Consider the following 13,619-nt stretch of genomic DNA (forward strand, 5'->3'; position numbering starts at 1 on the left):
TAAATGTATGTTTTAGACTTTGAGAGTTCGATATAGGGATTTAGTAATTAAATTATGCTATGAATGTTATTTTATTTGTGAATTATTCATAAGTTATCTGATACGTCAGGTAATGCCTCGTAACTCTGTTCCGGAGACGGTTCGAGGTTAGGGGGTGTTACAAGGCACCTGTGACATAAGTACCCTAAGGAATTGGTTAACAGAAGATATAATTCAGAAGATTATAAACATCCCTCCTCTACATCCCCTTGCTGGTCCTGACAAAATCTGTTGGAATCTCACATCCAATGGGAAATTTACAGTAAAGAGTGCGTACCACCTATTAAAAGGAAATACATGGAATGAACAAGATAATAACTGGGAAAACATTTGGAAGTTCCAAGGGCCACAGCGAGTCTGATTTTTTCTATGGCTGGTCTACAAACAGCGTCTGCTTACAAACTTCGAACGAGTTAGTAGAGGAATTGGTCAGAATGAAGCTTGCCGAATATGCCAATACGAGACAGAAGACATCCTACATACTCTTAGGGTCTGTTCAGAGGCCAAGGACATTTGGAAATTAATATTACCTGCAAAGAGATGGCCCCAATTTTCTTCTGGCAGCTTGCTCGAATGGATCCAGACAAATTTAGAATCCAATAGCCAATTAGCAGGACAAGAAGCACTTTGGCCCACGCTTTTCGGAATCATTTTATGTCTGCTATAGAAGAATAGAAACATGCTTGTCTTTCAAGGTCTTCCATAGAGTTCAATAAAAGTTATCAAAGCATCAATTAGCTGGGCAAAGCAATATAATGAAGTCAATAGCAATACTTCATCTGTTAATAGTGTCTTAGGACATATTCCAAGGAATAGTTTTAATTTCAGCTAAAGAGAATGTTAGTTTTATAGGAATTTTTTTAGGATTTTACCTTACACAAAAAAAAAAATCTTTTGTAATTTATATTTTACTTAAATAGTTACAAAATTAATAAACCGTTAATCTCAAACAGGGTTCCACTTTGCGTATGACTAGGCTTGAAACCAAAAATGGCATATTCGTTAATAATTCATATGTGAAGACCTAATTGCCGAATATAAAACGCCCACACAACAAAATTTTCTCCCTAACCGCTAAAACAGAATTACAGTGCGCAGTGCCAGTATGCACTCATCACCAATATGGTTTCCAGTTCTTTCATTGCATCCTTATTATATATAGTTCCCGCTCCCTCCCCATTTTCTTGCTTCATTTTTGTCTCTCCCTATTCTCTGTAGCAATTCTACTCTCCTATCCCAAACGACGGACGAAGTGCCTTGAAAGGTATATTCTTCCTCGCTAAATGGCAATGTTGTTTTTTTTCTCTCTAATGAATCTAATCTTGTGCTGATCTTTTCCCTTTAGAATGTCATCTTTCACATCACTGAACTTTCTAGAAGTTACAAATGAAGCAGGAGCGGCTCCTCGTCCGCCTTCTTCGACTCCGTTTTCTGAAGATAGTGAGAAAGAAGTAGAAGCTTCGTCGGGGAAAGAGGTGGAACCAGTGGATTCTTTGAATTTGATCGACCTTCAACAGAAAGAAGAACGCACCACGCTGATTGAGGAGCAGCTTTCGGAGACTCTGGAGAAAGAAAGTGACCAAGTGAGCGAGAAATCATCTGATTTTATCGTGTTTCGGAAGTGTAAGTTTGCTGAGAATTCTCTACCCTCACAAGAGAAAAATATTTTCAAAGACGACGGGGTTTCTGAATATGTTGAGAAACCTTCGTCAGGTTCTTTAGAAACTGACAACGTAAAATCAACTAATAATGGTAAGGCATCCCTTGAATCAAGAGAGGGAGGAACTTCATATACACGAAAAGAGAAATGTCAAGACTCTGTTGGAAACGAAGAGTCATATACATCGCAGGAAGAAAATGAATCGACTGAGAAACCGGAGGAAAAGCTGAAGAAGACGGTGAGAGTTCATAGCAACGAGAATATATCTGATAACACCAGCGTGGCTCATACGTCCTTGAAGTCGTGTGCTAGCGTAGGCACAGGTTTTGAGAAGAACTTTGAACTGAATAGCATACTTTCTGCTATTAGATCGAACGGCTTTCTTGAGGGGAGCGCGGAGAATGGTGCGATGGTGGAAGAAGCGTGGGAAACAATCCAGAAATCTTACGTATATTACAAAGGCAAGCCTGTAGGTACCCTTGCGGCTATGGATCCTACTGCCGAGGCTTTAAATTACAATCAGGTATAATTTGTTTAGTTCTTTCTTATCGTTTTTGTATCTTCAAATTCAGTACTTCCTTTGTTATAGCATTATTCTTTTCTCTTTTGTTTGATAATGTTGCAGTAAATTTTCATTTCTCTTAGATGGTTTATGCGTTGCACCTTTATTTACTAGGCTGGGTAGGAGCCTATTGTATATTTAGGTTTTTTAGGTTAATGAAGTTTTTAATTTGGAATTCATGAAAACCATCTATCTAGTTCATTGTTATATTCTTTACTAGTTTATCCATAGTTACACTTCTTGTTATTTTACTTGCGATGAAAGTAGGCACTTCATGACCTGCCCTACATGTATCTGCAAATTTTGTGGGAAATGAGAAGGCAGGGAATTGGAGTTGCAAGATAAACGAGTTGAGTTTCCTTTTAAGTAGTTCAATAGGATGTTTGACTATTTGTTGACGTTACTATTTTTAGTTGAAACTTATTTTGAGTGGCATGAGTCGTTACTTTTCTAATTTATTTCAAAACAAACGAGGAAGGGATTTTTCCATACATGTAAAAGTTGACACCTGTTGTAGAAGCCAGTACTGGGGGGAAGTTGATTAATGTTTATTTTGCACCCACTAAAAACAGAGACGAGTTTTATTTTTGGCTAAACTATTATTCAATCACAGTATCTCATGTTGCACAAATTCATAGTAATGCTGTTTTTCTAGTTTGATAGCTAGCCCTTGCCCCATATGTAATGAATTTAATGATGTTGAATTCCTTACTTCAGAGCTGCTAATTGCACTGAACCATTATCACTGCACCATTCTTATCTTGCAGGTTTTTGTAAGAGACTTTGTTCCCAGCGGTTTAGCCTGTCTAATGAGATCAGCCAGTGCTGGTGGTGATCCAGTAATAGTGAAAAACTTCCTGTTAAAGACTCTTCATCTTCAAGGCTGGGAGAAAAGGATAGACAACTTCACACTTGGAGAAGGTGTCATGCCTGCCAGTTTTAAAGTTCTTTATGATTCGCATCGGCAAAAGGAAACCTTGGCTGCAGATTTTGGTGGCAGTGCAATAGGAAGAGTTGCTCCTGTTGACTCTGGGTTCTGGTGGATTATACTGCTAAGATCATATACCAAGTGCACACAGGATTATACACTTTCAGAAATGCCTGAGGTGCAAAGAGGAATGAAGCTGATTCTTAACCTTTGCCTTTCAGATGGATTTGACACTTTTCCGACACTTCTGTGTGCAGCTGGGTGTAGCATGATTGATAGGAGGATGGTGAGTCATTCCGTTATCTTAAATTTATCCTTCGACTCCTCTGTGGTATGCAGAAGCAACTGTTTGAAACAAGATTAGGAGTTAGACTGGTTCGTTATCACTATGGCTCTAATTGTTTAGTATATAGTTTGCCAGTCTAACTCGGCAATAATCTATTACCCTTAGAACCTCTGATCTATCTGCATGATTTTATACTGGCCCTTATCTAGTAGCAGAGAAGGCATGTCGGTCATTTTATTATTTTCTTTTGTTCTGAACCTCGTTTAACCGTGCCAGTAATTGTGCGAGCGTTTAGAGCAGAGGACTTCTTGCTTGATTTTGTGGATTGGAATGGCATTCAATCTCCTAATATATTATGGTATATATTTGTCTGAACTCATTTTATGTACTGGAATGGCTGGAGTTGTGTTGAGTGTTGGCTGGTTAGTGCTACTTTGGGATTTTACTGCACTGAGTTTTCAGTGTAATTTCAGGAAGTTAATGTGCTTGCACTTTGAGCAGGGAATTTATGGATATCCAATTGAAGTCCAAGCGCTCTTCTATTTTGCACTGAGGTGTTCAAGGCAGATGCTGAAACCAGAACGAGATGGCAAGGAACTCATTGAGCGCATTAATAACCGCATCACAGCTCTCAGTTATCACATCCAAAAATACTACTGGTTAGATTTCACACAGTTAAACAACATATATCGTTACAAAACTGAAGAGTATTCCCACACAGCAGTCAACAAGTTCAATGTAATCCCTGAGTCCATTCCTGATTGGGTGTTTGATTTTATGCCCTTACGAGGGGGATATCTGATTGGTAATGTCAGCCCAGCTCGAATGGACTTCCGCTGGTTTTTGGTTGGAAACTGCATTGCAATCTTGAGTTCACTAGTCACACCTGCACAAGCAACTGCAATTATGGATTTGATTGAGGAGCGTTGGGAGGACTTGATAGGAGAGATGCCTTTGAAGATCGTTTATCCAGCACTGGAGGGTCATGATTGGAGAACTGTTACTGGATTTGATCCAAAGAATACACGATGGAGTTACCATAATGGTGGAACATGGCCAGGTATGTGTCTGAACTCATGAACATTTGAGTTCCATTGTATGTCATTTGCTTACCTATATTTATTTCTTTAAATAATCTTTCCATTGATAATGAAGGTTGCCTCATTAGCCGGAGACGCATGATTGACTTAGAACTTCAATTGGGATATAAATGTCCTTAGTCTCATACTTTATTTTATCAGGTTTAGATTAAGTTTTAGTTGGATCGTGTATTATTTCTCATGCATAAAAGGCAATTAAGGTTTCTATGGCTACTCAAATTGCCTGATAAACTAACTGCATAGGTAATTAACAGTTTTGGCTTGGGTTTTTATAATACAACTTGACCTGGTGTTTTTTAATATTGTAAGCAGCTCTGATATGGCTACTCACAGCAGCATGTATAAAGACCGGAAGACCTCAAATTGCAAAACGAGCCATAGAGCTGACGGAACAGCGCCTTTCAAAAAATGGATGGCCGGAGTACTATGATGGTAAGTCTGGGCGTTATGTTGGGAAACAAACGAGGAAATATCAGACATGGAGCATTTCTGGCTACTTGGTCGCCAAGCTGATGATTGAGAACCCAGCCAACCTCCCCATTATCTCTCTTGAAGATGAAAAAAGGATTTCCAAGCCAAAGCTCACCCGCTCTATCTCTTTCTAAGAAACAAGAGGAAAGGGATATTCTTGCAAATTCTCTACATTAGCAATTTATTTTTTCTTTTAAAGAATGACGGTGAGAAATGAGAATGTATCCAAATGTTACAATTAATTGGCTGTATCACTTGCAATAGGATCTCAAAAGTCGATTCTTTTCCATGAATGTCTGTTTCATAAAAGATATGATTTTGGGGTCATTATGAAGGGCTGAAATCTGCAATTATTAGTAAAGAGCGCGGGCCAAAGTTTAAACAAAGCCCATAAAACCGAGTCCATAGCTGTAAAGGATAATGCCAAGGCCCGAGCCCATGGCCCCACTTTCTCTCTCTCTCCAGCCGGCCACATTATCCCAACGGGCGGAATCACAACTAAAAATCCGTTATTTAAAGAAAAGAAAAAGAATTAAAAAAAAAGAAGGCCGAACAAATGGCAAGGAAAGGAATCGTGCGAGGCATGACGAGTCACCATTCCCCAATATTTTAAAAATAATAATAACAAATAAAAGCAGCTCATAAAGGAAAGTGTCGCGCCACTTTACAACTAACTGTCTTCCTCCTTTCACGAAGCTGATTAGCAAAACTTCTGTGGTTAAAAATCTCATCTGAATATTTGATAAAATAAGGCGATGGAAAACAACTGCAGCTTCATGTCGTGCGACAAGTTAGATCGTATGGCTAACTGGGTCGGCACCAGCATGGCCTCTGCATTTTTCGCATCATTGGAGCGCTGCTCCTGTATTAATCTCAGCACCACCGATTTTGATGACGAAGAGGAAGCCTATGACCGCCCTCTTGTACTCACCAAGCCCCTCATCCACGAAGAACCTGAAACTGAACCACAACCCCGTCCAGCCGCTTAGACCCTTTTCACTGTCAATTTTCTCGACCTTCGTCACTTCGTATTCTAGGGTTCGTTCCTTATGTTTATGTACTTTTCTTTTTAGTTTTATACGTGCAGAGGATATTGTGAATCAACTCTCGCACAGTTTGGTTTATAATTTGAAGTAATTTTGTTTCTTTTCTTATTTATTTTAATGGAACTCCCTTGGAATTTGTGGGTTTTCTTTCTAATTTTTAACTTTCCCTCCCCCCCCCCCCGCCATACTTTGAAGATGACGCCGCTTTACAATTCTCAACTCATTTGCGGATAAATCATATTATTGTGATCTCACGAACTTTCTTTCTTTTCCATCTGGGACTCTACAAACTTAATGAATGAATCCATGTTCAATGTTGATGAATTTCATTCTTGATGTCTTTCTTTTTGCTTTTCTTTTTTAGTTGGAGTTTCAAGTAGATTTATTGGCACGTGTTGGTAAGTGACACATGAAGAGTAAATGCGAAGCGCATAAGTTATATTGTTCTTTTAATAAGCTCTCTAACATGTTTTCTATATCTTATTCAATGAATGAAATCAGGAGGGAATAGGGATGGGATGCAGAGGTAAAAGTGTTCTGTAGGTTTTAGTTGTTAGCAACTTAGCATTGTTTTGTCATTGTTGATTATGTAAACCACAGGATTAGGAGCATTTCTTTCTCCACGTGAAGGGTCGCCATGTTATCTTCAGCTAGGACCCTCGTGTCCTCCTAGAATTCAATGCTTTCAGTTGATATATTTCTTAATTTTGAACACAGATAAGACCGAATTCATAGCTTCTTCTTTTTGGTAGAGAATTTACTGTAGCTATAGTTTAATTATTTATCAATGATGGGTAGATGAAATCACAACTTCTAGATATTTGATTTGGATACTTTGATGAAAGGTCTTTTCACTCTCAAGTATCTGGGGAAATATGTCACCTCTTGTCTCTTTAGGCTGTTGATGCTTTCAATTTCAGAACATCGTAAGCCAGAAGGTTAAGCTTGAGCACACCATAGAGATTATTGTTGTAAAAGTATTTTTAGTTGACATGTTACAGTTCTAATATTTCAGATATTGTTTCTCAATTTTGTGTTCTTAGGAAATCTTTATTGTATAGTTTTTATGTTGTAATGTTAGGTGTCCAAAACTGTATTTATATCTGTGGAGCCTTAGCTATGACTCTGCATTAGTGTATGCACTGCAAAATTGGGCCTTCTTGACGACATACAAGAAATATAAATTAAAGCACCTGAGAGTCATAGCACTTTTTCGGTTCCTCTGAATGGGCATCAGATATTTGGATGTCTACTTGCCTGCCTACTCTGTTGGGATTTCTGGTGATGCCTGAGCATGCAATTCTATGCAGTAGGTGCTCCTGATTCAAGATAAGCGTGCTGTGTGAAAGGAGTAGTTAATAAATAAATCAAAAGAGCAGAAAGGGAAAAGAAATTTCTGCACTGACCAAAGGTGAGTTAATTAAAAGCAATCTGACATAGAAAGGCTAAGTTCAGTGCTTTGAGTTTGAAATTTACAGTGCCAATCTCTTGATTTCTCATCTATGCCTCTTGAAAAAGTCTGGTGAATCAGGCAAAGCTATTATTTATCCTTGGGGTCTCTCCAGCAAATGAGCATCAACACACAACGATGGATTATGTACAGCCTTGCTTGCTTCTGGTTTAAGATCCTACTTCTTGGGAACTGAACCTTGCCTCGTTTCCTCACTGAAAAAGCCATGAGTTTTCTCTGTACTGCTTTTTCTTCAATTGCGTGAGACTTGAAAGGAACTAAGTGTGGTTCCCCTATTATCTGGTAATAGATAGGGTGGTTTCTTCACGAATAAAACACATATTAGAATTGAGGAAGTTACGAAGGTTGGTTACAAATTTTTGTCTTCTGGTGCTGTAAGTTACATGTATGTTTATTAAACCCTTACGACCTGGAGCCCGTGGTTGTCCTTGGAAGCTCTGCTTATGCACCATGTAACCAGATTTTGGCAATGAAATGCAGTGGTTTGCTACAATGGAATAAACTTTATGATGGAATTTCTTGATATCTGTTTCCTGAGCAAACCAAGCCAAGTGTTTTTCTACAGTAGGGCACCTTGAAGCTCATCTGTTTTTTTTTTTTTGAAGGAATCTTATGTTTCAACTTGTAGGTCCAGTGTAAATATATTAGAAACTGATGAACCATTTTAAACTGCTAATAACTGCCTGTATTTATCAGAAAATGGATATTGGGTGGGGTCATTACCATTATGGAAACGTTTTACCATTGCAGATCAATAACTGAACAGGTGGTGACTAGAAATTAGCTTTCAGAATAAGTTCTACTAGTTGGTTGCAATATGAGGTCAGCATTCCCCTTGAAATTTATTGCAACCCAAAGCAGAGTTTGCTAATGATGATTATGTTTGATGTTTCTTCTTTATTAAGCTATTCCCTCGAGTTAACTTTTATTTTATGTTTTGCAGAATAGAATCTTGCCACCGGAAAGTGTTAGTCAACATAAAATGACTCGCAATTGAATCGGATTATATCAGGAAAGCAGGCAGATTGGGACAACTTTCCCGCTTGTGTTTGCAATGATAAAAACAAGGACCCTTTCAAGAGAAACATGTTTTTCCCCCTTATTTGTCCATTTTCATGCAAATTTTTTTCCCTTCTGAAATTAATTATACATAATAGACTTGATATAGATTTACTAGTATCTTCCACAAGTTATATGATGGTTGTGATAATGATACTGCTGCTAGGGTTGCTGATGGCTCTTGCTTGTTGCTGCTGCTTCTACTTATTACACACGGACAAGGAATCATTTTTTATCACTTTGTCTGATCATAGTTTTCCGGTAAGCTGAGAGTACCTTCTTTTAATTTAATTTAATTTATTAAGTTAGTTATGCTGTAGCAAGTAGTATCCATTTTACAGAGTTATCAAATATAAAGAATCAACTCTGTAGCTAAACTTTTTGTCTCAAAGGCCTTGAGAATCTGAACAATCATAAATGACCTGTAGGAAAACTAAAACAAATTAATGCATGCATGTCTTGTTGACTGAGATTGCGATGTTGATAGATAAACTTGTACCATTTTTTCTTTTTCTTTTTACTTCAATTAAATAACTGAGTTTAAGCTGTTGCATAGGAACATTATTTATACTACAAATTAGATGGCAGTAGTTGAAAACTTGAAATTGTGGTTTAAGCCATTTTCCCTTGTTTTAATTGGACACTTTAGGCCAACTGCTCCCTTTATACCCATAACTCTGGTTTGGTCTGGAGATTTAGATTAATCAAATCTCAGAATTTTTGTCACGGGTGAAAACAAAAACTTAAAACAGAGCAGCTGCTGAGCAAATTTTTTGAGTTTGAGAGTAGCAGAGAAGATAAGAGCTTGCTTGAAATTTGTGAATTGTGAGGAAAACGACATGCTTCAGAAGCAGGGACTGCTGCTGATAGATCGAATTGTACTGTTACATCGAAGTTCCAAGATCATCCTATGACTCCAACATACCCATCTTTTCTTAGATGGAGATTTGAGAATTGTCTGTCTACACAACTGCAAACTTATCACCTCTAAGCAATGCTCTATTTCTTAGTTTCTGTTCTTCTTAATAAAAAATTTCTTACTTTCTTTGAAATCAATAATAAAGTATTAGATTTTATGTGAAAATTCCGGTTAAACTTGATTGGGGAAAAAAAGGCTACATAATATTGTTTGTAAAGTGATGACTGTACAGTGACAGCTACCAACGAACCAATGGGGGAAAAGAAATTCATTCCATAATCCGAAGGATGGAATCATATATTGGGTTCCATTTGCAGTCATGTATGGTGAAATGGTGGGTCATGTTATAATTAAACGTGCCAGAAAATCATATCCAAGGTTCCTAGCCCAGTAATAATAACTCTGAAATCATAAATGTGAAACAGTTGAAGGCAAGTTTTAGCAAAGTTAACAACAGATAATAAGCAATTAAGTAAAAAAGATAAAGGCTTATCTATTTATCTATGTATTTTTTTTTTTTGGGGGGGGGGGAGAGAAAGAGAAGGATAATATTAAGACAGCTTAGGAAGATCATGCAGTAGTGGTCTTCAGGCTTTTGCTTGTACAAAAACATGTATAGGAAGGCGTGTTCTAAGTTTGCTTATGATTGTGTAAAAGGCAAAAATGTCTGAAAAAAGCACAACCAACCAACCAACCAACAAACCCATCCTATTCTCGCCATGGCCAGCTGAGCTTTGCTTGAGTACTATAGACTATAGAGTTCACATAATTGGCCCAATCGCTTGTCATTGCAAGCTTTTCCTTTCAACGGGCATTCACCTACATTGATACCTTACTGGAAAAGACATAAATGTATGAAATATTTATACCTCCAATAACAAATGATTTATATATATATGGATGCGGGAGTGCATATATTCTCAGTCTAAAGACATAAAATTACTGGGAAAATGTTGATAGATTATGAATCAAAAAGAAAAAAAAACAATCTGCTTTTCCCTGATAAGACAAGGAGATGACTAAAATCCCTACCACACAATGGGGTCACACTGATCACGCCCCCAACATATTATTATCACCAAACCATGTTAGAGGAATCATGAAAGCTGACAAACATAATTCACCAACACACACAAAAAAAAATTCTACTTTAGCTTCCATGGTTAAAAGCTTAAAATATTATATGGCTGCACCCTATTAAATTGCCCCTCCTTTCCACCCCTCCCTAACTTCAACTCTCTCTCAGCTTCTCACTCCAAATGGCTAACTTAGCCACTTCAATGTTGCTATGCTTAAACTTGTCACTCCATGTTGCTATGGCACATGATTGGCCTGGAGGGGGGTCGACCAGGTTCTATGATTTCAAGGTCAATCCATTTATACGTTTCTCTCCAAACAATGTGCTGTACAATTACCTCTATAATGTTCAATTCTGTTTTTCTAACTATAAAGGGTCTCTCATTGTTAATAGGTGCAAACCTTGAGAGTTACTAAACTGTGTAACACCAAAGAGATTGTCACCATTAACAGAATGTTCCCGGGACCTGTCATTTATGCCCAAGAGGATGATAGAATCATCGTCAAGGTCACCAATGTGACCCCTTACAATGCCACAATCCACTGGTATCTTCTTGTAATTTTATGAAGAAGATTACTAACTAATCTGAGTAGTCCAGGAACTCTACAAATTATATGTCATCTGGCTTATTTTTCCAGGCATGGAGTCAGGCAGAAGCTATCATGCTGGTTTGATGGTCCATCGTACATCACCCAGTGCCCCATTCAAGCTGGCCAGGCTTTCACATATGAGTTCACATTGGTGAAGCAGAAGGGCACTTTTTTCTGGCATGCCCATGTTTCTTGGCTTAGGGCCACCACTCATGGTGCCATTGTTGTGTATCCTAAAACTGGGATCTCTTACCCTTTCAAGCAACCATACGAAGAACATATCGTAATCCTAGGTAAAAGCTCTGCTTTAATCCAACATACTGAAATACTGTGAATAATGTGATTGAATATGTTTGGATATGATAATCACCTGGAATTGTGGCAGGGGAGTACTGGCTGAGAGATGTAGTGCAACTTGAGCGGCAAGTTTTAGCAAGCGGAGGAGCTGCCCCACCAGCTGATGCATTTACAATAAATGGTCACCCAGGTCCTAACTACAATTGCTCTAGAAATGGTATAAAACATATTTAAAAACTCTAGTTCTTTGCAGTATTTAGTCACATTTGATCACCTGCTTTGATTACGAGTAACAATTTATATGGTGTGCAGATGTTTACAAGATCGAAGTAGTTCCAGGGAAGACATATTTGTTGAGGCTAATCAATGCAGGGTTAAACATGGAGAACTTCTTTGCCATAGCTTATCATAACTTAACAGTCGTGGAGGTTGATGCTGAGTACACCAAGTCGTTCACCACGGACAGTGTGATGCTGGGACCAGGGCAGACCATGAATGTCCTTGTCACGGCTGATCAGCCCATAGGAAAGTACTGCATGGCCATGGGACCATACATGTCTGCCCAGAATGTTTCATTCCAGAACATATCAGCCATTGCTTACTTCCAATATTTAGGTGCTGCCCCTAGCTGTCTATCGTTGCCAGCTAAGTTACCAAGATTTAATGACAGTCTAGCAGTAATGACTGTCATGGATGGTCTTAGAAGCCTTAATCCTGGTGATGTTCCTAAAGAGATTGACGCTAGCCTGTTTGTCACCGTGGGATTAAATATAAACAAATGCCAGTCCAAGACACCAGTGTGAACTGTCAAGGCACGAACAATGGTACTTTTGCAGCTTCCATGAACAATATAAGCTTTGTGAATCCTACCATATCTGTTTTGGAAGCTTACTATAAGAAGCTCGTTGGTCATTTCACAGAGGACTTCCCTGACTCACCCCTTAACTTCTATGACTTTGTCAATGGGGCACCAAACAATGCTCCTAATAACACACAGGCCACCAATGGAACTAGGACCAAGGTCCTTGAATACGGAAGCAGAGTGCAGGTTATCTTCCAGGACACGGGCACAGTCACCACTGAAAACCACCCGATTCATCTTCATGGCTACAGCTTCTATGTTGTTGGATATGGTACAGGGAATTTTAATCCGCAGACAGCAGACTTCAACTTGATTGATCCACCTTATATGAACACAATTGGAGTTCCAGTAGGAGGATGGGCAGCAATTCGGTTTGTCGCTGACAATCCAGGTAAGAAGTGTTTTCATTTTACAATAAAAATTGTGATATTTATGAGTATTATATTTTGCTGCTAACTAAATAAGAATCGGATTGCTGTGTTGGTAAATAGGGGTTTGGTTTATGCATTGCCACTTAGACATACACCAGTCATGGGGATTAGGGGCGGTGTTCATAGTAAAGAATGGAAAAGGAGAGATGGAGACTTTGCCTCATCCTCCCGCAGACCTGCCCCGCTGCTAAACCCCCTTCCCTTGGATTTCTATTGATATGTCTGCTCAGGACTGTTTTAGGCGCAAGTAGGTTATATATGGCCTGTTCCATTTCGTTTAGATCATCATATTTTTTTTAATGGAAACAAGTGAAGACTGGAGGAACAAAACCCCAAATTTCTTCTCCTTTTTCCTTTGATTTTCCATATTGAGGCTATTTGGCTACATGTTTGGTGTTCCATCCAAATGATTATATACCTTTTAACATTTTACAAGATGCTGTTCTAGTATTATGATTTATTGAGCCAAAACACAACTGGAAATAGGGACCATTTTCAGAATAATGTAGAACAACTGTATAGGCAGGGCAGGGCAGGGCAGAGATAGCCCTCCTATGGTCCAAGAAGATCGGTTCGTATGTCATAACTCCTCTGCCACTCGTATCCTTTAAATGACGCATAGGTAAATCCATTTATCTCTTACTGTTTATCAGACATTTACTCTTCAAAATAACCAAACAGGGGGACTAGGAAGTAAATAACCCGTTACCTACCTAACTCTTGAATGCCTCAAAGAAACCCAGAACAACAGCCCCTTTTTCAGTCTCGCCCCAAAACAACTACAAAGATTAGAAAACTTACTGCAACATCTATTTCTTAT

General features: G+C 38.5%; 1 protein-coding gene and 1 pseudogene across 1 annotated transcript; both read left to right on the forward strand.

The window, feature by feature from the left end:
- The first annotated feature begins 1,112 nt into the window (after positions 1 to 1,112).
- LOC107923640 (probable alkaline/neutral invertase F) lies at positions 1,113 to 6,228 on the forward strand. The gene is made up of 5 exons (XM_016853823.2): positions 1,113 to 1,303; positions 1,385 to 2,222; positions 3,029 to 3,475; positions 3,977 to 4,535; positions 4,888 to 6,228. The coding sequence occupies exons 2-5, from the start codon at positions 1,386 to 1,388 to the stop codon at positions 5,178 to 5,180; spliced, it is 2,136 nt and encodes a 711-aa protein (XP_016709312.1). The 5' UTR covers positions 1,113 to 1,303; position 1,385; the 3' UTR covers positions 5,181 to 6,228.
- Positions 6,229 to 10,421: 4,193 nt separating this feature from the next.
- Positions 10,422 to 13,594, forward strand: LOC107924162 (laccase-6-like; annotated as a pseudogene).
- The last annotated feature ends 25 nt before the right edge of the window (positions 13,595 to 13,619 follow it).

The sequence above is a fragment of the Gossypium hirsutum genome, chromosome A11 (assembly GCF_007990345.1).
Source record: "Gossypium hirsutum isolate 1008001.06 chromosome A11, Gossypium_hirsutum_v2.1, whole genome shotgun sequence".
Lineage (NCBI taxonomy): Eukaryota > Viridiplantae > Streptophyta > Magnoliopsida > Malvales > Malvaceae > Gossypium > Gossypium hirsutum.

Coding starts and splice junctions, on each gene's coding strand:
- LOC107923640 (XM_016853823.2), top strand. CDS start 1,386: ATGTCATCTTTCACATCACTGAACTTTCTAGAAGTTACAAATGAAGCA. Junction 3,476..3,976: donor GCATGATTGATAGGAGGATG/GTGAGTCATTCC, acceptor CACTTTGAGCAG/GGAATTTATGGATATCCAAT. Junction 4,536..4,887: donor TAATGGTGGAACATGGCCAG/GTATGTGTCTGA, acceptor TATTGTAAGCAG/CTCTGATATGGCTACTCACA.